At 38.6% G+C, this 27,876-nt stretch overlaps 2 protein-coding genes and 1 long non-coding RNA gene across 5 annotated transcripts; 1 reads left to right on the top strand and 2 right to left on the bottom strand.

Moving 5' to 3' along the window:
• Positions 1 to 18,789: 18,789 nt before the first annotated feature.
• LOC139428877 (uncharacterized) lies at positions 18,790 to 21,415 on the bottom strand. 2 transcript variants are annotated; one of them, XR_011641495.1, is made up of 2 exons: positions 20,230 to 21,415; positions 18,790 to 20,108 (listed from the first exon to the last, which is right to left on the bottom strand). XR_011641495.1 is itself a non-coding variant. In XM_071198820.1 (2 exons), the coding sequence occupies exons 1-2, from the start codon at positions 20,671 to 20,673 to the stop codon at positions 19,163 to 19,165; spliced, it is 1,077 nt and encodes a 358-aa protein (XP_071054921.1). In that variant the 5' UTR covers positions 20,674 to 21,415; the 3' UTR covers positions 18,790 to 19,162. The 2 variants fall into 2 exon arrangements, 1 of the variants encoding a protein (XP_071054921.1); XM_071198820.1 differs by having other exon boundaries at positions 18,790 to 19,795.
• A 163-nt stretch (positions 21,416 to 21,578) lies between these two features.
• On the top strand, positions 21,579 to 24,693 carry LOC139430952 (uncharacterized). The gene is made up of 2 exons (XR_011641311.1): positions 21,579 to 22,099; positions 22,156 to 24,693. It is a non-coding gene; the product is annotated as an uncharacterized lncRNA (long non-coding RNA).
• On the bottom strand, positions 24,683 to 25,878 carry LOC139430951 (uncharacterized). 2 transcript variants are annotated; one of them, XM_071198467.1, is made up of 6 exons: positions 25,677 to 25,874; positions 25,480 to 25,621; positions 25,355 to 25,420; positions 25,205 to 25,302; positions 25,079 to 25,139; positions 24,683 to 25,028 (listed from the first exon to the last, which is right to left on the bottom strand). In XM_071198467.1, the coding sequence occupies exons 1-5, from the start codon at positions 25,761 to 25,763 to the stop codon at positions 25,128 to 25,130; spliced, it is 405 nt and encodes a 134-aa protein (XP_071054568.1). In that variant the 5' UTR covers positions 25,764 to 25,874; the 3' UTR covers positions 24,683 to 25,028; positions 25,079 to 25,127. The 2 variants fall into 2 exon arrangements, with proteins under 2 accessions (XP_071054568.1, XP_071054567.1); XM_071198466.1 differs by having other exon boundaries at positions 24,683 to 25,302; positions 25,677 to 25,878.
• Positions 25,879 to 27,876: the final 1,998 nt, after the last annotated feature.

Here is a 27,876-nt window from a genome sequence, read left to right as displayed (position 1 = left end):
GTTCGAGAGAGCGAATCCTAACTGCAGGCGTCCCTCAGGGGTCGTTGCTTTCACCGATACTCTTTTGTATCTTTGTGAGCGACCTACCCCGTTCTGAGGGCACTCAGTTAGCGATGTACGCCGACGATGTGTGCATCTACAGTAGATCTTGGTCCCCCGAGGTCGCCGCTCGTAGACTGCAGGCAGTATCGGACGAACTGCTAGACTACTTCGCAAAGTGGCGGGTCAAAATCAACGCTGATAAAAGTACCGCAGTACTTTTTACTCGGCGTAGAAAGAGACCTCCCGATGCGATGGTACTGCAAGGGGACGAGCTCCCCTGGCGTGCTGAAGCCAAGTATTTGGGTGTCATTCTGGACTCTAAACTAACTTGGAAAAGTCACATCGAGTCGATGGCGAACCTGTACGCTCTGATAAATCGCCGAAGTAAGTTGGATCCTCTACGGAAGATTCGACTCTACAAAGCGGTTATCAGACCTACGATGACTTACGCCTCTTCCGTCTGGGGTTACGCCGTGCACTCGCACGTGCAAAAACTCCAAGTTGTTCAGAACAAGGTCCTAAGGATGGCATTTGATGCACCTTGGTTTGTCAGTAATGCGACACTGCACAATGATTCCCAGATGGTGACCATCGAGGAGTTCATTCGTGACAAGGCCAGTACCGAGTTTACGCGGCTCGAAAACCACCCCAATCCCCTCCTAGCGGGATTAACGGATTACGACGTTGAACACCTTCGCCACAAACGGCCAAGGCTGCTTCTCGTCTGACGATCCAGGAGTCCGACTGTCCTTCCCAATTCCACTTCCGATGTCCACTTCCGATGAAAAGTATTGTAAATTGTAAATAAAAAACCAAGTTAAGCGTTTTTGGAATTTGACTCCACCACGTGTTTACTCTCCTCCCCCATCTCCGGTAACACATTGATGATTCCCGTCAGCGAAACGACCGCTTTTAAAGGCAAGGCCTTTAAAGCAGCGTTTCCTATTCCGTCCGGTCCCGATGCCTTCTTCGACTTACATCTCGCGATTGCCTCTTTCACCTCGGACGGAGAAGCGTGCTCGATGTGCCGACGATCTTCTACGGCCAGCCGCCTGCTCACTACGCGTTCGACTCGATCGATGAAATCTTCATCTTCGTCATCGTCGCATAGCGGGCTGCACTGGTTTTCGAAGTTATCGGCATGAGCCTCTGCTTTCTCTTCGAGAGTGAAAGCCATTCCGGTTTCACCGTGAATGGGCGGCATACGCGTCGTGTTCCCCTTCAGCACCTTCACCATCTTCCAACAGGAGTAATCGTCTTCGGTGTTCAGGGCGTCGAGTTTGGCGTCGAAAGACGCGTTCTCACATCACCGCGCAGACGGTTATAGCGACGCTTGAGATCGGGATCCCAATTGCGCTGATAAGTCCGCCTGACGCGATCACGCTCCCGCATAAGTTATAGCACCCATCGATGGTCCTTTACGGGAATCGTGTTGGTCGCGTATCGAAGAGAATCCTCGATTGCGACCGTGAGTCGTTCAACAGCCTCATCCAGTTCCTGAGCGTTGTGGATCGGTCGTATTTGTCCCATATTGTGGTGCAAGTGGTCGCTAAAAGCCGGTCACGATACAGTGGAACGTTCAACCGGGACGCGAACGTCCGGGACGTCTCCTAGCTGCAGCAGCACAGGGAGATGATCGGAACTAAGTTCGTTGAGCGTGGTAACTCTATGAACTAGTCGGACATCTTTCATTACAACCACGTCCAAAACGTCAGATCGTTGCCCTTCGTTCGACGGGTAATAATAATAATAATAATAATAATTCACTTTATTGCCCAACAAAGATCAATTACAGGACAATATTACAAGAAAAAGAAAATAAGAAATAACACATGCCATAAAACAAATATAATTCACATAAACACTCTTACACTATTATTGATTGTTAGTTAGTTTACACATCCTCTGCACCGGGGAGTTGGCTAAAACATTGGATCTGCAATTCCTCAAATAAAACTGATTTGTACTACGTGTTGCACGCGTAGGCACCGTGAAAATGATCCGCGACAACAACCAACCACAATCCAATTCACCTTGCACTAACTTCTGCAAAAACTTGATGCACTGGTCATCTCTTCTTACGTCTAGTGCAGAAAAACTGTGACGCCGCAGCAGGGATGCGTAATCCATTCCACGATCCGGGTATGATCCGTCCAGGCGTAGAGACAAATATTTGAGAAATCTCCTCTGAATTCTCTCCAATATAAGTCTATGACACACATAATGTGGCGACCAAATTACAGAGCCATATTCCAATTTGGACAATACAAAGGTCGAAAATAGGGTCTTGTACACACCGATATCAGAAAAAGCACGCGAGGTGCGCAAAACGAAACCAAGCATCCTCGCAGCAGAAGATGCAATATTTTCGATGTGAGGTACAAAAGACAATTTGCGGTCAAAAGTTACTCCCAGATCCTTGATTGTAGATAATTTCTCAAGAAGAACACCTTCTATATAATAAGAAGATGGAAGAGGAGACAGCTTGCGTGTAAAACTAACTGCACCGCACTTATTGGCATTAATCTTTAGCTGATAACGGCTACACCATTCCACCAAGACGTCCAAATCCGACTGAAGACTGACAACATCACGGTCCGCAAAAATAGGTCGGAATAGTTTCAGATCATCCGCATAAGCTAGTACGCTTGATGAAAATTTGTCCAGAAGGTCATTCAAGAAGATAACAAATAGTAGGGCTCCTAGATTTGAGCCCTGAGGAACACCAGAGACGCATAACCGTTGTAGTACACATAATTTATACGACCCGATAGGTAAGAGGCAAATAGTTTCATAAACTTAGGAGATAAGCCAAAAGCACTAAGTTTATACAAGAGGACGTCATGATGAATCATGTCAAATGCTTTAGAAAAATCAGTGTATACCACATCTACCTGACCGCCCCTATCCAAAGATTCACAAATTACCTCAGTAACCACCGCGAGGTTGGTAATGGTCGAACGACGCTTGATAAACCCATGCTGATATGGTGACACAAATGACTGAACCTGTGGATAAATCATCTTGTAAATAATCCGTTCAAATACCTTAGCGAAATTGGACAATAACGATATTGGTCGATAATCAGTAATGTTGGTACGTTCGCCATGCTTGAATACAGGAACAATGCGTGAGCGCTTCGAAAGTTTAGGAAACGAGCAAGTGCTTAAGGATAGGTTAATTATTAAATGAAGCGGAACTGCAAAAACTGCACAGCAATCACGAATGAAAAATGCAGGAAGATCATCATCACCAGCAGTAAATTTATTAGGTAACCTTTTTAGGAAATGAAGAACCTCTTCTTCGGTGACATCGGTAACAAATACTGGAGGATACGTAGAGTGTACATCAACCATGTTATAAGCAGAGACACCAGAATATACTCCAGAGAATTGATCTGCAAAAGCATTAACTATTTTTTCGGGATCAGTGTAGGTGGACTTATCACGCATCATTTTTCCAGGAAGTCGAGAGGTCGTTGTTTTCTGTCTTATATAATTCCAAAAGTTACGGGGATCAGAACTAAGCGATTGTTCAGCACTAATAGTAAAAGAAGTATACGCATCAGAGATTTTCTGTTTAGTCAAACATCTCAGTCTTTTATATTCCGCTGAATAGAAAGCACTATTGCTTCTCCTCCACTTCCTCCTATAATACTCTTTCAACTTTAATAGCCGCTTAATTTCTGGGGTGTACCAAATGGGGTATGAGGATCCCCGACTCAATCTCTTAGGAACAAATAAATCCAAAATCTCATACAACTTTTTATAAAAAGCTCGCAAAGCATCATCCGCATTAACCTCCACATTGAGAAAAGACCAATCCGTGTAAAGTAGTTTACCATATATGCCAGGAAAGTTGGCTCTTCGAAAATTATATCGACCACCCAAAGACGGAAAGTTCGGCAAACCATCATTTGCCGTCAGTAAATTCATTGTAATATCTAAGGCAGGATGGTACTGATCCTCGTAGACGAAGGGACAATCATCATGAACAAGATCAAACTGATGGTCAGTATTTGTCAGAACCAAATCCAATAGACGATTGTCATAGTTCAGTACATGATTGAGTTGGCGAAGGTCCAGAAAATCACAAAAGTTACGAAATAACTCCGTTTTTCCACATTTGGTTGACATACCAGGCGCCTTAATATATTCAGGCAAATTAAAATCACCAAGGATAAGGACAGGATAATTCAAAACTTTATGTTCTAGGGCGTCCAAGAAACATAGTAAATCAGGTTGCGGATTATCAGGAGGTATGTACAACACCACGATATATAAGGTCACAGACCATAAAGAGCACTTGCAAATCAACACATCGACAAGTGGTACTAAAGCCTGAATGTCTATAGAGTCAACCAGCTCAACATCATGATGACTAGCTACAGCAAGCAGAACTCCACCACCTCTGTTATGTCCAACCAAATCAAACTTACGGTCAGCTCGTAAGACTCTGTACTTATCCACGAATAATTCATTAGATCCAAGATCCGAATTTAAATTAGTTTCCGATAGAGCAATCAAATCATAGGTACAATCAGAACAATTAACATAAAATTCACGCGTTTTTGTACGAAGACCATTAACATTTTGATAGTATACATTAACAGATTGACACATTTTGTTGGGCAAAATCAGTTTTCCGAAGCCTTGACAATTGAGGGAATGCCACGGATGTACTTTAGTATCAAATCCTTTTCGCCAGACTCAGTTCTTGTTTTTAATTCAGTCCTCGCCCTCCTATAAAGATCAACCTGGAAAGGAGTACGATCATTCGAGACAGAGATGTTCTTAAATTCATTATGAGATTTCAAATTCCGCATATTACGAAAAATAAGCTTAAAAGAATTATGATCTGATAATTTTACTCGTATAGGCCTAGATCTCGCGGTATTAGAAGCGTCAAATTTACCACAGCGAAAAGGCTGAATAATAGGTTCAGTAACCCCCAAATGCGTAAATAGTTTGCTTAGAAAGGCAACATCCGCATCACCTTGTTCTTTCCGTGATAAACCGTGGGATTCTGGAATATTATAAATCATCAGATTATTCTTCCTACGCTCGCGTTCCATCACTTCGTGTATAATTTTTTCAGAATCAAAATCAGTTAAAGAATGTGAAGACGGCGGAGTAACATTTGATTTCAGAGCAGCAATATCCTTCTGGAGAGAGAGTATAACGGCTTTCAGACTGTTTAAGTCATTCCCCAATGAAACGCACGAGACGCATGAGAAAGAGAGACCCTTCCCCGCATGAACCTTGCGCGCCTCAGCCGCAGAGACATCGACACAACTAATATTAAATATCTTGCTACAGACGCAGCACCTCACAGTGCGATGCTGTTCGCACTGGCGATTACAACAGGCACATTTATCCATCAGGCGTATGTCCACGACGATCTAAAAGGAAGGAGAAGGGATAACACTCTTCACACCTGTAGTGCCCGTTACGGTGACTGACAACACAGAAAGGCAGGCCCCGGAGAAGGAAAACGGATAAAGAGAGAGTCAGGAGTAGATCGAAGGAGACAATACACCACCCAGAGTGCGATAGCAAATCAATCCTGTTTCTTACCGAGCAATGAAATCGCTACGATAATCTCAATACCAACCAAAGCAAATAAACAAATTTAATACGTGTTTAATACGTAATACGTGTGGTCGGCGGGGGCATCGGTGACAATGCCCGTCTCGTCGGTAAAACTCCGCAGTATTTTACCGTTCGCGTTTGCGATCCGACTGCTCCACGATGGGTGCTTAGCGTTTAGGTCGCCGGCGATAACCACGCCTTTGTCCCTATCCAAGACACCCGTTAGATCGTCTTCCAACAACCGCCGATTCGGCGGATTGTAGGCGGCGATCAAGCGGACGCACCCCGATAGTGTTCGTACCACAATCATAGTAGCTTCGAGATGTTGAAGAGGGGGAGTCAGATCTTCGTAATGATCCAAACTGGTCCTTACAAAGATGGCTGTCCCGCCGCCTCTTGCTCCAACTCTATCGTTTCGATAGAAGCGATAATTGGGCAGCCGTGGCCTGTCGCCCGCTCGCAGATGGGTTTCGCAAATGAGTATCGCATCAAGGTCGTACCTTTCGGCGAACTCGCGAAGTTCATTCTGTTTACAGACAAGGCCGTTGGCGTTCCAATAAGCCAACTCAAGCGAATGCGGTACTCTCGGTCTTCGATGAGTCATCATAAGAGTTTCATCATCTCGGACATGATTTGGACGCACAACTTAACTCGTGCGTCCCTATGGGATTTGTCGATTTGGATGACCTCGCTCATCATCGCCAGTATGTTGACGAGGGGGTCGGTTGGGGGTTCAACCGCCGCCTGTGCCGCAACATTGACCGGGAATGGTGTTTCAGCCACCGCGATCGACCCGCTTTTACGAAGCCTCCTATTGTGACGCCTCCTCTGCGACCTCGACAGCTTCGGGGGGTCGTCGGTCGCCTTTTGCTTCGGCTCGTTGAGCTTAGCTTTAGGCGCCGCGACCGCTTTCCGAACTATCTTGGTAGCTGGAGCGTTCGCTTTGGGGGCAACGTTAGCGTTGCCTTTCGGCTTTTTCGCCTGACTACTAACCGCCTTCACGGGTTTCGCCGCGACTACTGGAGCCTTTTTGTTCCCCTTTTCCGCCTGAATAGGTGCTTTCGGGGGAACGGTCGCTTTGACTTTTGGGGCTGCCGCCGGCACCCTCGTTTCCGCCGCCTTCGGGTGTTTTGGGCACCCTTTGTAGTTGGCGGTATGAGGGCCACCGCAAAGGACGCACTTGGCTGGCGCATCCTTTGCTGTGGCACAGGAAGCCGTCGGATGGTCACCAGCGCACTTCACCCAACGAGGTGCACCGTTGCACATTCGTTGGGAGTGGCCGTAACGCTGACAACGATGACACTGGCCGACTTCTTCTTGGCGCTCTCGACAGTTGTGGTTAAACCCATGACCGTCTTGAGGTTAAAGATCCGTTTGGCGTCCGCGGTCTTTTTCAAGACGCACAGGACTAACGGGATCGGCCTCCTTTCAGAGCCCTGGCGCATACGTTTTACCGTATCGGGCCAGAATCCCTGTTTTCTCAGGTCGGCAGCAATGCTGTCCTCCACGATACTGGTAGGGACGCCTCGAAAAACCACCTTTAACGGCTTTTCCTCCGGTAGAGAGAATGTGTGGTACTGGTGTTTACCAGCCATCAACATCTTCACCAGGGCGCGATAGGCTTCCGCGGTGGGGAGCTCAATCTTGATTCCCTGCGGAACCGCTCTGGCTTTCGAAAAGGCGATCCGAAGTCTCGCCATCTCCGCCGAAATGGAATCCCAGTTTTCCTTCGCATGAAGGATTACCGGGGAGACCCGCTTGGAAACGTGTTCCAATCGAGGACGCACGGCCTCCGAGTACTCGTCCTCCAGGTCGCTGCTGGCCTTCCTTTTGCCGTTGGATGGACCGACTGCCACGTCGACATCCATTTTACCCGCCGGGATGGAAGTTAACGCCTCGGCGAATGACCTCGGAGTGGACGTGGTCGCCGCCTCCTCGAGGGAGGCGGTGCGGCCTGCCGCGCTGGTCGTCGCATCCTCGAGGGAAGCAGTACGGCCTGATGGTGCTTTGGCTTTCGCCTCCACTGGGGAGGCAGTGCTGCCAAGGACGGGGGTGGTTTCGGTTGCCGCCATCTCGGGGATGGCGGTACTAACCTTAAGTGCGCGTTTGGTCGCCACCTGCTCAAGGGAAGCGGTGCGGCCTGCCGCGTTGGTCGTCGCATCCTCTAGGGAAGCAGTACGGCCTGTTGTAGCTGCCTTGACTGCCGCTTCCGCTGGGGAGTCAGTTCTGCCAGTGACAGGTGTCTTGGTCGCCGCCTTCACAAGGGAGGCGGTGCGGCCTGATGATTTGGCTGCCGCCTCCACGGGTAAGGCGGAACTTGCCGGTCGAGCTTTCTTGGTCGCCGCCTTCAACCGGGAAGGCAGACGGCCTGACTTTTTGGCTGTCGCCTCCACGAGGGAGGCGGAACTGACCGTACGCGGAAGTTTTGTCGCCGCCTTCAACGTGGAAGGCGGACGGCATGACGCTTTGGCTGCCGCCTCCACGGAGGTGGCGGAACTGACCGGGCCTGAATGTTTTGTCGCCGCCTCCATCGGGGAAGGCGGACGGCTGGGAAGAACAGGAACCAGCTTCCCGTTCTTGTCGACGGTGTGTGTGTCGACCAAGCTTGCTAGCAAGCTAAAGTCTTCACACGATGCGGACGTGCCCTTTCCAAATTTAAAAGGCATTTCTGCCGATTAAATTATGAGGCAAAAACTCCCTTGTTCCCTTGCGGGAACAACCCTAAAAAGGGCGCTCTTCGTTTCGAAAGAAACTTATCTGCTCCGGATTACGCCTTGACGAGGTCACCCAGGTAGAAAATGAACCTTCCCCCTTCCTTCGCTCACGCAGCAGGTCGGACGAATTCTTCAACTTCTCTCCAGGCGATATTGCTCTCTTCAAGGCTCGAATCGGACTACAATCCGTCACCACACATACGAGATACGTACCGTACGACAACAACGATATAGTTGGTTAAAGTAAACTGATTTACACCATAAATTCATCCCATAATATAAATACGGCCTTATCAATCAGCAATTAATATAAAAAATATAATCTCCAGGCCCCTCCTTTTTTAACATTTTCCCTCCCTTCTATTGTTACCATAATGGTGCGCCGCTGTTGACTTTGATGGTTTTTTTTTTTTGATATAGTAATTTTAATTTCTTTTTGACATGTTTTTTCTTTTTTGTTTATTATTCTTCGTTGTGCCCGATGAAGACAATGTACTGTCGAAACATGTAGCACCGAAATAATTTAATAAATTTAACAATTTTCATCGTCTTTTGGGAATTTCTATTATCTTTTTACGATGAACTTAGAATCAGTCTTAGCCAAAAAAGCTTCTGGTAGGGTTGCGCATCGTATATCGATATATCGGAAATATCGATATTTTTTTCCGATATTTTTTATTTGTACAAAATAATTTTTAATATAATTAGCACCAAGATATTTGAGTATGGTGGCTACTTCAGTGCCCTAGGAAAGATTATTTTCTAAGGCTGGGCTGATTTTAACTCAGCAGCGAAATAAATTAAAAGTTAAACGTTTATAAAAATTATTATTTTTACAAAGTTGTGGTTATGATTAGTGATGGGCATAAGCGAGATATATGAATAATCGATTATTAATCGATTATTTTACAATCGAATAAAATAATCAATTATAAAATAATCGAATGAAATTGTCGATTATAACATCATCGATTGTTTTTCCATTCGATTATTTTTTCATTCGATGATGAAAGTTGAAATAAAATTCTATCTAAAATATTTACGGTATTACTACTTTAAAGGGCTGTTTCGGGGATTTACCGAATTCTTTGAAACTCGATGTATATACAAGTGCACACCCCTACCCGAACTACGTTCGTCGTTCACTCGAGCACAAACTACTCGGCAGTACTGTTGTGTTGTTTTGCAACCAGCTCAAGTGTTTGTGTATTGTTCTGTGTTTATTAAGATTTAACGATATGCCGCGACAAACTGCAAAGAGATCCTTCGTCTGGGATCATTTTGTACGAAGAGGAGATCTCTCAATGTATAGTGAATGTAAGCGAGAATTTAAATTCTTTGGCAATACTACAAATTTAAGTGAACACCTAAAACGAAAGCACCCAGCCTTATTATTACAAAAATCTAAACTTACTGAAGATACATCATGCGAAGAAATTCGAGGTACACTCCCGTCAACTTCCACAACTGAAACTTCCTCACAACATTCTATAATACACCCACCGCCTTCCAAACGTAAACGTCATCTTGCTCTTTACGGAAAAACACAAACATCCATTGTTGAAAACAAGGGGTTCATAAAATATACAAATAAACTTAATCCGCATTATGACTTACCAAGTCGAAAAAAAATTACAACTTCCCTGATACCATATATATACAGCGACGTTGAGTAAGGTTAAAAATGTGTTAAATTTGTCGTCAAATTTGTCTATAACAACAGATATATGGACATCATCATCTACGAAAGCATTTTTGGCAGTTACTGCTCATTATATAAACGGAAGCCAATTGAACAGTTACCTACTGGAAATAAAACAATTGGTTGATCGTCATTCAGCAGGAAATGTTGCGAGCGCATTTCGCGAAGTTTTTGAAAGTTGGGATACATGCAGATCTACAGCAATTGCTCGAGAGATGCAAAAATATTGTGAGACACTTTAAAAAAAGCACTGTAGCATCTGGTGAATTGGCCAAAATGCAGGATCAAATGAAACTTCCTCTGGTAAAAGTGAAACAGGACGTTTCAACAAGATGGAATTCTTGCTTGGCGATGATGCAAAGATTACAGGAATTAAAAGTTCCGTTGTAAGCAGCAATGTCCAATCTTCCCGGATCACCTTCACTTTTGTCATCGGAAGACTGGGCACTAATTAAAGACTGCATATGTATTTTAAAACCTATTGAAGCTATGACTTCCGAGTTGTCGGGAGAAAAATATATAACGTTGTCCATTGTCATCCCCTTAATTCGTGGTGTCCAACACGCTGTTGAGAATGCACAACCAATAACTTCCACGGGAAAGATATTGCAAACTAATTTTCATGATATTGAGGAGATTGGTTTATGTTGAATCTTAAAAAATTTACGCGACATTATTGGACCCCAGATTAAAGATATTGGCCTTCGATAAGGTAATAAATGGTAATATAGGTAGATAGGAAGCTGAATCCTTTAGACTTTTGGGAGTCCAAGAAGGAGATGTTCCCGGAACTATATAAACTTGCAAATAAGTACCTCTGCGTGCCAGCAACATCAGTGCCATCTGAGAGGGTATTCTCAAAAGCAGGCGAGTTAACAAAGGACAGAAGGAGTAGGTTAAGCAGCAATATGATCAACGAAATCATGTTTTTGAATAGTAATATGTAGTGCAGTAAATATTTTCTTTGAAATATGTATTTTGACTGACCATCCTCCATATTATCATGGGGAATCAAATAATCATTCTTTTTTTACTTCATATTAAACAACTAGTAATGAATACAAACATAAAACGTGGATTCTACTTATCATTTGAGACTCTATTTAATTTATATATTAAAATGAGACGTTCAGAGAAGTCGGTAAATTACCAAAACAGCCCTGAAGTAGCATGCCAGTCAATATTTTATATAGAATTTTATTTTAACTTTCAACATCGAATGAAAAAATAATCGAATAGAAAAATAATCGATTATTTTACAATCTATTATTTTTTAGAATAATCGATATCTCGAATGATCGTGTACAATCGGTTATGGTCATTCGATTATGCCCATCACTAGTTCTGATATGTTTTAAATGTACATAACAGTTTTATTTTTGATTTTCCGTATATTTTTTTCTATCGTTTAAGTATATAAAAAATAAATTAAATCGTATGTAATGAATGAACCTAGTTTTAGTTTCAAAATACCTATATTTTACAATATCGATATTTTTGAAACATCGATTTTTCTTTCGATATATCAATTGATGTTAATATCGATATTTACAAAATTTTGCACATCCCTAGCTTCTGGACATCTCTGACAACCTGGTGTATTCATCGGGCCTATCAACAAAACCGCTTATGAAAATCAGCAGGAACCTATTGAAGTTCCTGAGATTCCACCAATTCAACGAGAAGCACCTAAACCAAGTGCACCTCCAACCAATAAATCAGTATATCCTGACATCAGAATCCATTTGATCAATCCAACTGATTGAGTTGTGTGGATTCTGTAACAGAATTATAAGTGTTTTTCCAATTTTCTTCCATTTTTATTGGAAGAAAAACCAAGAATTGCAGAAACCGAAAAGGCCAAAGACGCCGATCAAAGTAAGAATACTTTCACCTCGTAATACATTTCCCAGTATTATTCAATCAAATACTTGACGGAAGGGGGTTTTTACTTAATGAAGAAGAACATGGAAAAAGTAAAACTGGTAACAAACCAATGTTCCTGGGAATATGGAAATTATAAGAGGAAGGGAAACAATATCATATTGCCATTGGGTCAAATACTTTAAAGTGTAAACGAATTGGACAATACGTTCGAAGATATTCGTAGAAAGCAATTTTGGAAGAATTATTTGGAATAAATAAAATAAAAGAAGTAATTTGATGAGAAGATTGTAATTTGGGAAGAAGATAAAAAATAGAAGAATGAAAAAGAAAAGTTCCATAATGCAATTAACAAACAGTTACCATGAGAAACCTGATTTTGGGTTGATAAGAAATGCAAATCCTGCAACGAAAGAAAAGCGCCGAAACAGAAACTAGCGCCTCTTCAACGTTTCATCACGGCCAATCAACCGATGGAGTTGGTATCCATCGATATCGTTGGACCATTAGAAAAATCAATTAGACCTATTATTAATAATAAAAACACACCAACTCAACTTTTAACCAAGAGCATTCACGACATCGTATTATATAATTTTCGTTACGTTTCTAAATATTCAATCAAAAATACCGCTCAACTCATAGAAAAACTAAAAAATCTAAAAATAAACAATAACACCAAATTTATATCATTTGATATAAAAAATCTATGTACCAACATCCCTACACAGGAAACAATAAGAAACAATTAGATTCAATTCAGGAGAAGGACATACATAACATCACATACATATTAGAACACATGACAAAACAAAACTTTTTTATATATGAAGAAAAATACTATAAAATGCCCAATGCTAAATACCCATGGATTCCTCATTATCCGGTCTCTTAGCTAATATCTACGTAGATTCCATAGAAGCAAAACTATTTTCAAGTAAATATAATATTTTTACCAACAATATCTCAGATATCAGATATGTATGTAGATGATATTTTATTAATCTATAACGGTTCAGATGCCGGTCTTATAGCACTACATAATCTTCTTAATAACCTGGAAAATTTGGAATACACTATTGAAAAAGAAAAGGACAATAAATTAAATTTTCTGGATATCACTCTGATTAAAAATCTAGTGGAGAATAGGATTGATTACAAAATTTATCACAAACCCACCACAACCGACACGATTATTCGCAAAAACTCGTATAACGACATAAAACACAAAGAAGCTGCATTCCGTTTTCTGCTTAACAGATTGACCAACACCTCTTTCGCTACACAACTTTGCGGAAGAAATAAAATATATCTTGAAATTGGCCTTAAATAATGGATACAGGGTAGATTTTGTCCAAAACCGGGTACAGAATAGGAACATAGTACAAATGATTTATCCACACTATAAAGAGAAACAGAAATTTATCTCAGTGAACTATAATAAGTCCTATGATATTATTCGAGGGAAGTTAAGAGAGTTTAATATAGATATCGTTTACAGGAATAATCTGAAACTAAAAAACAGTTTAATCAATTGCAAACACAGGATAGAGAAGGAGCAAAAAAGCGGTGTTTATGAAATAAGCTGCGCTGATTGCGACCATATATACATAGGTCAGACAGGACGAAGTATAAGAACTAGGCTGAATGAGCACAAAAATAACAACAATTCTTCAGTTTACAAATACACCAACAACAACGGACATACAATACACGAAGACTCAGCACAATTACTACATAATCTTAAAAAATCGAAGAAACTGGTACCCATGAGGTACCAACTGAAAAGTCGAGGACCGGCGCCGGAACACAGCTGGTGTTACCACGCTTACCTTCCCTTCCAACACTGGGAAGGCCGTGCCGAATGGTCGGACGCACCCCATTGGTCGGCATTCATGGAGCCGAGTTAAAAAGGAAGGCCGTTCGACTCAGAGGACATTATACTACAAACATAGTTTCTATATTAATCTCGTGTAGAAAAGTATTGTAAATTGTAAATAAAAAACCAAGTTAAGCGTTTTTGGAATTTGACTCCACCACGTGTTTACTCTCCTCCCCCCCATCTCCGGTAACACTGGTGTTACCCCCGCAACCCCCACCAGGGTGCTGTTCGGCCCACGCCATTGGTCCGGCAGTTCGGATAGCGGTGCCGCTCAGCGATTGGTCGCTTTTGTTCACCCTAGCCACCCTTGGGGTTAAAAGAAGGGTGAGGACAAAAAGAAGACAGTCCGACGATGTGTGCATCTACAGCAGATCTTGGTCCCCCGAGGTCGCCGCTCGTAGACTGCAGGCAGCATCGGACGAACTGCTAGACTACTTCGCAAAGTGGCGGGTCAAAATCAACGCTGATAAAAGTACCGCAATACTTTTTACTCGGCGTAGACAGAGACCCCCCGATGCGATGGTACTGCAAGGGTACGAGCTCCCCTGGCGTTCTGAAGCCAAGTATTTGGGTGTCATTCTGGACTCTAAACTAACTTGGAAAAGTCACATCGAGTCGATGGCGAACCGGGCGAAGGCAGCTCTGGTCAATCTGTACGCTCTGATAAATCGCCGAAGTAAGTTGGATCCTCTACGGAAGATTCGACTCTATAAAGCGGTTATCAGACCTACGATGACTTACGCCTCTTCCGTCTGGGGTTACGCCGCGCACTCGCACGTGCAAAAACTCCAAGTTGTTCAGAACAAGGTCCTAAGGATGGCATTTGATGCACCTTGGTTTGTCAGTAATGCGACACTGCACAATGATTCCCAGATGGCGACCATCGAGGAATTCATTCGTGACAAGGCCAGTACCGAGTTTACGCGGCTCGAAAACCACCCCAATCCCCTCCTAGCGGGATTAACGGATTACGACGTTGAACACCTTCGCCACAAACGGCCAAGGTTGCTTCTCGTCTGACGATCCAGGAGTCCGACTGTCCTTCCCAATTCCACTTCCGATGTCACTATTAATTAGTGAAAATTTTGTAATATATTTTCCGTTTGTTTTAGGTCCGATGAAGAGGGTTAGGGAAGAAATTCCAGGTACCTCAAGAGGCCCGTCATGTTCACCGTTCACCAAAGAAGACAGTTCCAACCAAACAGCGACAACAGTACAACGTCAAGAAGATCCAACACGTCCAACAAGTCTCATATTCAAACGACGCCTGCCTTCGACGCTCTCCGTCGATGGTCGTCATTCGCCGTATCTGTATATATAATCCTTGTATATAACACTTGTAAATATCCCTAGTATATAACTGTAAATAAACATATTCAAACCAACCGTCTGCTTTTAACAAAAAATACCACGGTAACACTGGGTTCTTCCAAAAACGCATTTAAGCGTTTCGCATGATTTTTAATTATCGTTTTATTTTTTTTTTTAGTTTTTGTAGCATTAGTGCATGAGTAGTACCGATTGCACTTGTAACCGTAGCATTGATTTTAGTTTTGTTTGATGTGTTTTAGTTGAGTTTGTCGCATGAAAGACAAAATTATGCAGACGAACAGGATCATAGCCCGACCCCACAAAAATTCAAGCTATAATCGATTACCCCATTCCACAAAATATTAGGGAAGTTAGAGGATTTTTGGGTCTAGTTGGTTGGTACAGAAAATTTATACCGCGTTATACAGAGTTGGCAAACCCTCTTATTGAATTAACGAAAAAATATTCATCTTTTAAAATTACCCCCGAAATTCAAAATTCAATTCAAAAGTTAAAATTTTCATTAACTTCAGATAGTGTTTTAATTTATCCAAATTTCAACGAACCGTTCATTTTGGCTACGGATGCCAGTGGAATAGGTCTAGGTGCAGTTTTAAGTCAAAAGCGTGATAATTTCGAAAAACCGATTGCTTTTGCCAGTAGGAAATTAAATAAAGCTGAAAGGAATTATTCTGTTACGGAGTTAGAGTGTTTAGCTGTAGTTTGGGGTATCAAACAATATAGATATTTTTTGTACGGTAGAAAATTTCAAATAATAACTGATCATCGGCCGTTGAAATGGCTGTTAACTCTGAAAAATAATAACAGTTCGAGATTGATGCGTTGGGCATTACAATTGTTGGAATACGATTTTGAAGCAATTCACCGCGATGGGAAAATGGTAATGTTGATGCTCTGAGTCGAATGTATCAAAATCTTGATAATAAGGTTATTAGGGATGATAGTGTTAATGCAATCAATAAAACCCCGTTAAATACAAAAATTCAAGAGAAAGTTGGCGATTTGTTTAGTGTAGAAAATTCAAGTTCTTTAGCACATTGTGTTTCTGAGGATTTAAGGATGGGAAAGGGGATAGCGAAAATCTTCAAAGAAAAGTTCGGAAATGTAACTTATTTAGTAAATCCAAATAGGAAAGTTGGTGAATTTTGTTATTTAAGAAATGGTCAACATTACTTATTTTATCTAATTACCAAATGGAAATTTTATGAAAAACCTACTTTAGAATCATTGCAATTATGTCTAGAAAAACTAGCTGTATTTTGCTTTAAAAGAAAAATTAGAAAACTAGCTATGCCACAAATTGCATGTGGTCTTGACAAATTAAATTGGAATGCTGTAAAATTATTATTAGAAAAAACTTTTGAGAAATACAACATTTTAATTACGATATTTGATTTACCCGAAAATAACTCAGTTTTCAGTATCAATAATGATTCAGAACCGATAGTTACTCCTGTTTGGGATCGAGACTCAATCAGATTAGCTCAGCAGAGAGATCCATTTTGTAAAGAGATTGTGGAAACGTATTTTTTGGATAAAGATAATATTTTATACAGAAAAGACACTAAATTATTAGTCGATCAGTTAGTAATTCCAAACAGCTTCATTTTCAAAACTTGAAAAACTTATCATGACTTGCCGTTTGTTGGTCAAATCATACAATTCAAACAACTATACAATTAATTTCATCTATATTTTTTTGGCCTCAAATGAATACGGAAATAGAAAATTATGTTAAAAGTTGTCATTCATGTAATCAAAGGAAAAGTAGTCCGCATTTAGGAGTTTCTCCTATTCAAAAGTTTCCAACTATTTTTGAACCATTCGAAAGAACTTCAATGGATATAATAGGGCCCTTATAAAGGTACTTATAAAGGTAATCGTTATTTTCTTACTTTCCAAGACCATTTTTCGAAATATCCCGAGGCTATCCCCTTGCCAGATCAGAAATCTGAAACAATAGCTAGAGCACTAGTAGATCACGTGATAACTAGACACGGAACCCTGAAAATCTGGATTTCTGATAAGGGTGCGAATTTTTTATCGAATATAATGAAAGATGTTTGGAAAATTTTAAATATAGAAAGTATTCATACTACTCCTTATCGACTCCAGTCAAACGGTTTAATTGAACGAAGTCATAGAGTATTCAAAGATATTCCATCTTATTACATTGACAAGTATCAAAGAGATTGGGATGAGTGGATACCATTAGTTCTAATGGCTTATCGCACGCATACTCATAGTGCTACTGGGTTCAGTCCTTACTTTATATTGCACGGTAGAGATCCTATTTTACCCTTAGATGACTTCATCAAACCACACAAGATATTTTATGATTCAGACCAACACAGATATAGACTTTCGATTTTAGAAAGATTGTATTTGTTTTTTTAAAAAATAAGATTTTATTATACTCTTAAAACAAATGATTTACAAAGTTTATTATTGATTAATTCTAAGTTTTACAATTTATAATAACGGAGCTGTGCGATTTGGAGCGCGACCGGTTACTATATCATTTGGTAAACGGTTCGCTCCTTTTATACGTTTTCTGTTATCTCGTCTTCTTTCTAGGAATCCATCGTTCGTTCTTCGGGTGGATTCCTATTCACACCTCGTAACAATAGTTCATAAACAATTTAATAAAAACTGAATTTGTCCGAGGCCGATAAGGAAGAAAACGAAGTAAAGAACCCTTTTAATATTTTACTACATGGTAATTCGTCAACTGCCCCTAAGGAAGCAATTACAGATTTCATCGATTTAACCCAAACCGATGATACTGACTTCCTGAGAAATCTCATAGAATGAAAAAACCCCCAACCAGATTTGAGGCTATTTAACAAAAATAATCTCAACATCCCCCCCTCCTAGGGTATCGGGAGGCTAAAGAAAAGGAGGCCGTACCATTAAGGCGTAGTTGTTAATTTTTTTTTAAAGTTCTGACACACACGTGGGGCATCACTCAACTACGGGGTGGAATTATTCGATAATCCCTCGTAGCCAGTTTTTTGCGCCTGCGCAGGCGACCGGTGCAAGATCGAAAATCAATTCTTTCTAGCGACACCGTCCGATGTACCTGTGCGTGTACTCCGGTCGCCTGCGCAGGTCGCGTCAGTTGTTTTCTAGTGTTTCTTTCGAACGGTTGTCTCGTCGCTCGCATCGTATTGCCACGTAATACAGCAATTGAAAATGGCGCCATTACATTCAACTAAAAAAATCCTTGAAGATTTTATCGAAATTTATAAAAGTAATCCATGTCTTTGGCAAATTAAAAACAAAGATTACCATAATCGAGACAAAAAACAAGCTGCTTAAAAATTACTCATAGAAAAATTTAGAGAAATTGAGCCAGATGCTAACAAAGATGTAGTTGTGAAAAAGATCAATAATTTAAGAAGCAATGTTAGGAAGGAAAAGAAGAAATATGACCAATCTTTAAAGTCTGGGGCATCTGCTGATGATGTGTACAGTATTAAACTGTGGTACTATGATTTGTTCAATTTCGTTCATGATCAATGCACTCCAAGGGAATCTTCATCCAACTTAGATAGTGATGACGAAAATAGTTGTGAGGTAAGTAAAATATTTCATACTTTGTAGTATAATTTTTTATTAAGTTGAATACATAGAACAATTATTTTGTATTTACCGTCATTCTAAATTTCACCAAAGCTTATAATATAACTATTAGTGATATTCCGGAAATCCGCATCATCGAAAATAAAGATCCGTATCCGTATCCGCGGATATACATTTTTAACGATCCGGTACATCACTAATAACTATGTATTTAGAACTACCTACTCCGCCTGTTTAGTATAATTTTTTAATTTACATGATCATTTTGCCATGGTACCCTTCCCTCCTGATTGAAATAATTCATAAAATTGTTTCGGACTATCTTCGCGTTGTTCAAAGTATTTCCTGGGTTTCTTCTTTCCAAGTTTTCCATGGTACTATTTTGTGCATTGTATCCTTCAGAAATTATAGTCCCGTTTTCAAAGTTTTCTCAATAAAAACATTTTTGAGGTGCATAAGACTTTTTTGAGTGTTCAATTAAAAAGTTATGTAATACACAAGAAGCTTTCACTACTTTATCGATATTTTCGGGTTCTAAATTTATATGAGTATAAAATATCCGAAATCGTGATGCCATTATTCCGAAAGTGTTTTCAACAGTGCGCCTCGCGCGAGATAATCTGTAATTCAGAATTTTTCTTTCTCGCGATGTTAAGTCTGCCTGCCGAAACGGTTTTATCATATCGGGGCGTAATGGGAACGCGTCATCTGCCACAAATACATATGGTAAATTTCGATTACTTCCTGTTAACAATTCACTGCTTGGAATATGTAAATCACTATTTTCTAATTTTTCAAAAAATTTTGTGTTTTGTAGAACCCCTCCATCGGATATTCTACCATTCATGCCAATGTTTATGTACACAAATTGATATTTTGCATTAACAATTGCCATAAGAACCACACTATGTTGCCCTTTATAATTATAAAAATACGATCCACTATTAGCCGGTGGAACAATCGCTATGTGCTTTCCATCTATTGCACCAAGACAATGAGGAAAGTTCCATCGTTCTTCATACATCTTTGCTATTTCTTTCCACTCTTCTTCAGATGTAGGAAACTGTAATATAAAAATAACAGATTTATCATTTATACAATAAGTATCGACATATGTATATCAATCCTCTCCTAATTCCAATAGGGCATATACCCCTGTAAGTTTTGTTTCTTCCGGAAGTCCTAGCGCACCCTGCCTTCCATTTCTCACCAGTCAAAATTCAGAGTATCTTTCTCAATCATTTCAAACTAGCCATCTACTCAACAGTTCCCAATGCAATCCCTACTCTACACAAATGCGAACACCTACAATTCCGGGAAATCAGCCCGGTGAAACAGAGGTAGTTTTATCGATTCCAGATTCGGCAGCGACATTCCTAAATAATTTCAATGTTGATAATGCATAATTTGTACGCGACAGTTTTGTACTTTAATGATTAAAATGGTATTTTTTTCTATAAATATTATCTGTAATATAACAGTGTTTTAATGACTTACCTTCAAATAATCTCTTCTAAGAACTTTATACAAGGCCTCACATGTTTCAGGAATAATTTTTCCAAGCGCCTGAGGCGAAATAATTGCTGAAAATTTAAGGTCATCATAACTTCTGCCAGTTGCGAGAAATCTCAATGTAACTGATAATCTTTCGTGCGCAGAAATACTATTTCTCATAACTGTGTCTTCTTTTTTTATAATAGGAGTAACCATTTCAAGTAATTTAAGGTATGTTTTCTCATCCAGTCGGAAATAGTTTTTAAAATCTTCCTGTTCAAATTTTAATTCATTCAATAAATTAACATGACTATATGTTTTCCTTTTCAATAACCAATGCTTACACCACTTTTTTCGCTTCCTTTTCACTGTTTTTGTATCTTTTATCTTCAAAATTAAAGCAAGGCCTAGCAATGCCAGCGCGTCATCGTCCTCATTCGATGCCATCGCAAAAAGAACTGAAGACCGCTCCGGTACACCGGAACGTCCCCATACACGCTACCAATGTTTGGTTGACCTGCGCAGGCATACCTGCACAGATGACCTCTCCAGTAGATCGTAGCGTGTATGGCTTACATTAGATGACTTCATCAAACCACACAAGATATTTTATGATTCAGACCAAAATTATGCTTCAGAACTAATTTCAAAATTATGTATTGTTTTCAATCAAGTTCGAAATCATTTAGAAAAAAACACAGATAAAGTTCATAAACAATTTAATAAAAACTCTAAAGAAAAATGTTTTAAAATTGGTGATTTGGTATACTTGTATAATTCAATAGCGAAACAAGGTATCAGTAAAAAATTATCAAAACCGTGGGAAGCACCTTTTAGAATTTTAAAACAAAAGAGCCCGGTAAATTATAAAATTAGGAAATTGGGTAAGAGAACAGATCTAGTAGTACACTCGTGATCTTTTTAAATGAAAATTAAAAAAGGATGGCTAGCTCGGAGTCGGGGACGGTCGGGTTGGTTTACTTTGAAACCCGGCGCAAGGCTAAAGGGCCGGAGTAATCATGACGGCCAAAGCAGGTAGAGAAGGAGTAATTTAGAATTTGCCACTACGGGATTTTTAAATAGGTTTATTGTAATAGAAACCAGCTAAATATTCGATTAAATTATCGAAAATAGCATAATAAATTATTTAATGTATTATGTTTTATTAAAAAATGATTTTTGGAAAACAAATAAAAATTGTTCCTAATTTAAATCAATTTTATGGTGATAACTATTAAAATATAAATACAGAAAAAATATTAAATAATAATATTATTACAATAAAACTTAATTTAGATGATTTTCGAACAATTGATTCGATTGTATTGATTGTGCAGTTTCAATTATTTAATGTGAGTAGTATAGTAATGCCGGTTCTGGAGCGGAAATGGCTCCCACGTCACGTGTGACGTCAGAGATAAGTGTGTGACGTAATGTATGACGTCATGGAGTGCGCCATCTGTTGGAGAGTGTCGGCGGTGTGGGTAATGTAGGTTTCTGTTGTGGTGGGGGTGAAGCCTATCTTTTGGAGAGTGTCGGCGGTGTGGGTAATGTAGGTTTCTGTTGTGGTGGGGGTGAAGGCCATCTGTTGGAGAGTGTCGGCGGTGTGAGTAATGTAGGTTTCTGTTGTGGTGGGGGTGAAGCACCTTCCGGCCCGCGAGTGCATGCAGGCACCTAGCGGTGGGGTGGTGTTGATGGGTTAAATTAAAACGAATTAAGCGAACAGCAAGTGAGCAGACATGTCACACATAGCTTACGGAACAGAAAGTCAAAATATCGTATGCTCGCATTGTGGGCAAGAAGGTAAAACTAGGATTAAATCTAAAATAACAACAAGAACTCACACATTCAGTTTAATATTATGTTTGTTTGGGTAAATAAATTATAGTATAAAGAGATTTTTAAATTTAATAAATATTTAAATTATAGATGCTGGCCTTGTATTTGGATACCATACTTAATGGACACGTGTATGAACATTGATCATTATTGTGTTAATTGTGAAACATATCTAGGAACATATCAGAATTGAGGATGGTGTAGTAGAGCAACATAGTATGAGATTATAGGATTGAAATAAAAATAATGTAAATTTAATATGTTTGAAATAAAAAGAATATTAACGTATAAATGTAATTTTATTGCTAAAAAAATAGTATATACATTATGTTAACTTAATTTGGTTGGGGAGATTTTTCACAAAACGATATAAGGTGCGCATTGTTGACTTGCCCAACTTCTTTCTCCCCTTCATAGATGATGCACATTGAACTTAGCGACTGGATGTCTTCATCAGTCATCTCCTCAGCCATCCGTTTCGGCAAAAACACCGAAAAACCATCCTCTAATTCGAGAACAACTGATGGCCATTTCAACGTTGTCACACGTTTTGCTTGTTTTATAGGATGAGGAATTTTCAAGCCCAAATCAACCAATTTCTTCTTCTGTGGGAATTCACAGAGCCCCAACTTATTTAAATGCGATAGTGACATACTTGGTATAGCAGTTTTGACTTTAACTAGAATACTCATAATTAAAAGCCGTCTTATATACCTAAATTTCACGTCATTTCGAATTATCTAGAAATAAAAAACAGGATGTTTACAGAACTTTCATTGGTTGAGAAGAAAAAATAGGGGGGATTTCCGGGAAGTTGTGGTAGACCATAAAGATAACTATCTCTTTTATGAACAACAGGATGTTGACGCATCAGAAGAAATAGGGTGGGTTTCCGGGAAGTTGCGGTAGACCATAAAGATAATTATGTCTGTTATGAAAAACAGGATGTTTACATGAGAGAAGAAATAGGGGGGGATTTCCGGGAAGTTGCGGTAGACCATGAAGATAATTATGTCTTTTATGAAAAACAGGATGTTTGCATGAAAGAAGAAATAGGGGGGGATTTCCGGGAAGTTGTGGTAGACCATAAAGATGACTATCTCTTTTATGAACAACAGGATGTTGACACGAAAGAAGAAATAGAGGGGGTTTCCGGGAAGTTGCGGTGGACCATAAAGATAATTATATCTTTTATGAAAAACAGGATGGTTACATGAAAGAAGAAATAGGGGGGATTTCCGGGAAGTCATGGTCACAAAAACAGGATGTATGCGAAATCAAAAATGGGAAATTTAAATATAACATGTATAATAAATCTATTTAATATCTTATAAATACAGCAAAAATCACATTATTTTTATGATATAAACTCCAAACAGCATAATCAAAGTAGCAAAATTCCACATGTTCGATATTATTATTGAAAGATAAAGCATTATCCATAATGATTAATTTAGCGTTTTCATTTTCAATAAAGTGTCCTTTTTCTTTTAAAAAACTTTTAAATTTATTATGAAATTCAAATACATCACTATTTCCAGCATAGAACGTATTTCCATTCCGATAGATTTTCCAGTTTATCGATAAATAATCACAATACATAATGAACTCAACATTTTCAAATAATTCAGTGTCCAGGTCTTCTAAATTTAATAGTTTCAACTCGATTTCAGAGTTTTCAGCATGTAGAATAATATCGTTTAAAAACACCTTCAATGCGCATCTAAATTCTTCCTGAGACATCATTTTATACATGTTTTCTTTTAGAAGTTAAATATGTAACTGATTAATTAATTTCAGAATTTTATGTATTTAAACATTTCATTTGCAAGGGATAACGGATGTGGTGTGGGACGGACATATATAAGTAAGGATGTATGATAGTAATTTTTTAATATTAGTAAAAATGAGTTCATATAAATTCCAACCAGTGTCTTTACGCGACATAGCATTAAAACGTATAAATTTAAGTGTAAATAACAGAGTGGGAATTTTAAGACTACATTTGTATTTACCCTGGGGGTTAGTATTAGCGCTATGGAACACCTGGGTTGAAGATAATTGGGATGAGATGGTGGGTGCATATGATCACAATATAAATTATGAAATGCTATGTATCGAACGGGAAACGTTTAATTATGAAATGAATCATCGGTGTATAAAAGCGCTATCATTCCATTTCAGTAGTTATAGGTAGGTAGGAGCAAATTAATGAATAAACAACGGATGCTAATTTTTATAAAAATTTCAAAGTGATGCAATCTTTGAAGATAATCAGCAGATATGTATGTGGTGGTGCTATTATAAAACAACGCATGGTGGGGTGTGTCATGATTGTATAAGGCGCTATAACATATATGTTAGAGGTTTCAAAGATTTTTTTGCGGAACGGCTGTTCGTAGTAGCATATGAAGAATGTAAAATCGATCATGAAATAGTTTCAACAGAAGAGTGTGGTGATACTATTCTAGAGTTTGGAAATTGGTGTAACTTTTGTTTAAGACGCCCCAACTTCAGGTTGCTATTAAAAACGGAATGCTCATCACATGTACATAGGATATTCAATGAAATGTAAATAAAACATGTTAAATAAAATAAGTTAAATAAAATATATTAATTAATTTCTTATATATATTCATTTAATTTTATACAATACAATACTGTAATCAAACATAACAAATTAAAGATTTTATAAAATACTAAATGTGATGCGCTCATGGAGTCAGCGATAACGATCACATGGTCATCATTACCAACACCAGTGGCGATACCATAACTCCACCTGTAAAAAATATAAAATTAATTAAAAAGTAAAAAACCAACTACATCATCATTGCCTTCAACAGATAATGGTGGGGATAAAATGTGATTTCGGACCCCCAATGTTAAATCTTATGGGATTTTGGTCCAGAACGCCCATAGCTATACTGCACCGCAGAATTAACAGCGTTTGATTACTTCCTCTATAAAAAAATAAAATTAATTAAAAAGTAAAAAACTAAGTCATCATCACCTTTAGTGGTTACGTCAACCATATCTAATGGGATAAGCGGCAGCAAAAATTACTCTTCCGGCTATAAATAAAATGAAATAAAAGTATAAAAGCCAACTGAATATAAAATAAAAATATATCAATTACCGCTGAATCGTTATCTGTGGTAATGTCTATTTCTATTACCACAGAATTAACAGCGCCTACACCACCACCGGCACCCGTCGTTAGATCGATCAATTCCTCTGTAAAAATAAAATTAATTAAAAAGTAAAAAACCAACTAAGTCATCATTACCTTCACCGGTTAAATCGACCATATCTAATGGGATAAGCGGTGGCGGTGGTAAAATTACTCCTCCGACTATAAATAAAAGTATAAAAAATTAATACAAAATTAAAGTAAAAAGAAAAAATACTTACAGAGTATAAAAAAATGAGATGGCACGACCTCGCTCTCAGAAATTATTAAAAAATCTGTGGGGGTCACATAGCTATAAACTATGCGCCCCCCCTGCACGAGCGAGTCCTCCAAACCGCCATTAGTTGTTACAATCATAATGGGCTAAAAAATTAATATTACATATTGAAAAATTAATTCTAGTATAGGTATAACTTACATTTGGATGATGTAATTCACAAATCCCCCGGATTAGATCCCAGGGGATTGCCGCATATTCATTTGCGTTGTTATTGTTATTGTTCATATTGCACTAAAAACCTTCTTTAAACTAACTGTAAAAACATAAGACACGCTATTTATACCGAGAGATGATATCTAAAAAAATTAACGAAAACAGGAAGATTTGGTTTGAATATGAATCATTTTAATTATCTCCGGAAAACTCGGTTTCTATGGTTGTTAATATCAATTTGTTTATAAAATAAAATTGTCCTTGTAGATTTTTTAAAAAATTATAATTTATAAAACTTAAAAATTAAACAATATTATCTTTAGATATCCAACTATTATGTGTTGAATCAAAACCTAGCCATTTTACATATAGCATATTCTTTTTACGTTTTAACACTTTCTCAACAAGATATGCATCCGATTGTCTAGATTTTTGAAGTTCAAATTCATAAAACGCGCCTTTAATCGGCTGCCCGTTGATATCTTCCAATATATAGGTTACAGGATTTGTAATTTGCACTTTAACAATTTTAAATAATTCAGTAGTCCAGTTGGGTAAGTAGCCTTTATCGAAAACATGTTTATATTTACTAATTCGAACGACGTCGCCAATTTTAAATTTTCCTTTACCGGCAATCTTAATGTGGTTGTACACCGTTTTAAGTAGTTCGTTTTCAACGGATTTCGAATTAATTTGAGCTGGTGCTAACCTTGTGGTACTATGTTTTGTGTTGTTGTATTTTAATGTTACATCTTTTAAAGTTTGCAGCCATATATGATTTCCGTAAAGACTAAACAATTTATACAATTTTTGTTTTATAGTTCTAATAACACGTTCAGCCATCGAAGCTTTCATAACGCTGAACGTAGAATAATGGTTAATGTTAAATTCTTCCATCAATTTTTTAAATTGATTATTGTAGAATTCTTTACCGTTGTCCGTTTGTAGGTTGCGAGGCGTGCGATGTCCGTTTTCAGATAAGATTGTGCGTAACGCGTGAGTAACATCCGTGGCTGATTTGGTTTTTAGCGGTCGAGTCCATAGGTATTTTGAAAAACAATCGATAACAACTAGAATGTATTTATTTCCGGAATTAACTTTAGCGAACTCAATCATTTCAATAAGATCAGCTTGCCATAGATCATCGATCCCCTTTAGTATAGTTCTTCGTCGAGGAAATATACGTCTAGTCGGACGATGTAGTTCTTCAACTATGGTCTCCTTTGCTTTGGATACTTTAGCCATTGATGGTATTATTCTTCTTCAATTCAAGGGATTCTACTATCCAGTTTATCAATACGTGATTTTAGATCCGCATCTAGGGAATCAATTCGCTTCTGAACATCCGTAATGCTATTTCGAATATTCTCGTTGGATGTTTTAACTGAGTTTACAATATCAAACAAAGTACCGTTGAAATATATGAATTCCTTATCTACCTCCACCTTATTTTCATCAATTTTAGTTTTAAGGTTTGGAATTTCAGCGCTAAGATTGTTTATCGTCGCAGATGACTTATCAATGTATGTTTTATGATCAGTAATTTGCTTTTTAATGTTTATGATTTCGTTTGCACAGTTATTTATAGAGGTTTCGGTGAGATTTTTCAAATTAACGAAGTTTGAGCGATGATCTAAAGTAATTTCCGCTTTAGCTTTATCAATTTCCTTCAAGATTTCATCCTTATATTTCATATAAGTTTCATCTACATATTGTTTAAGTTTCTTATTAGTATCAATTATTTTATCAGCAACTTCCTTTAAGATTTTATTCTTACAAGTTTCATCCGCATATTGTTTAAGTTTCCTATTAGTATAGTCTATTTTATGCTCTGTTTTATTCTCTATATCCGTTATTTGTTTTCTAACATACATTATGAGATTATCTTCTAAATCTTTACAGTGTTTAGTAAATTCATTTTTAGTATCAATAAATAATTTTGTTGTTTCTAAAAACTTAACACCCCATTCTTTATCCATTTCATCCACGTTTTGTTTTATAGCACAATCATCAGCGGCTTCAGGTCGCTTAACGTTTGATAATTTTCGACCCTGAACATCATAATCACCATCGGCGGTCAAAGAGAATCCGATGTTTCGTTGAAATGCAAATCTACCACCTTCATCGCCACCATCTGATTTACTCCATGAAGTGCGACCAAATTTATCAATACTAACAACGGCTG

Source organism: Onthophagus taurus, chromosome 8 (genome assembly GCF_036711975.1).
Source record: "Onthophagus taurus isolate NC chromosome 8, IU_Otau_3.0, whole genome shotgun sequence".
Taxonomy (NCBI): Eukaryota; Metazoa; Arthropoda; class Insecta; order Coleoptera; family Scarabaeidae; genus Onthophagus; species Onthophagus taurus.
The sequence above is the reverse complement of the archived record's forward strand: the minus strand, read 5'-3'. Positions and strand labels throughout refer to the sequence as shown.

What these genes read in the sequence shown, in the direction of transcription:
- LOC139428877 (XM_071198820.1), bottom strand. Translation starts at nt 20,673, where the DNA reads ATGGCATCGAATGAGGACGATGACGCGCTGGCATTGCTAGGCCTTGCT. An exon ending in TTAGAAGAGATTATTTGAAG is followed by an intron (nt 19,796 to 20,229) that starts GTAAGTCATTAA and finishes TTTATATTACAG; the next exon opens with TTTCCTACATCTGAAGAAGA.
- LOC139430951 (XM_071198466.1), bottom strand. Translation starts at nt 25,763, where the DNA reads ATGAACAATAACAATAACAACGCAAATGAATATGCGGCAATCCCCTGG. An exon ending in ATCTCATTTTTTTATACTCT is followed by an intron (nt 25,421 to 25,479) that starts GTAAGTATTTTT and finishes TTTTATTTATAG; the next exon opens with TCGGAGGAGTAATTTTACCA. An exon ending in GGTCGATTTAACCGGTGAAG is followed by an intron (nt 25,303 to 25,354) that starts GTAATGATGACT and finishes TTATTTTTACAG; the next exon opens with AGGAATTGATCGATCTAACG.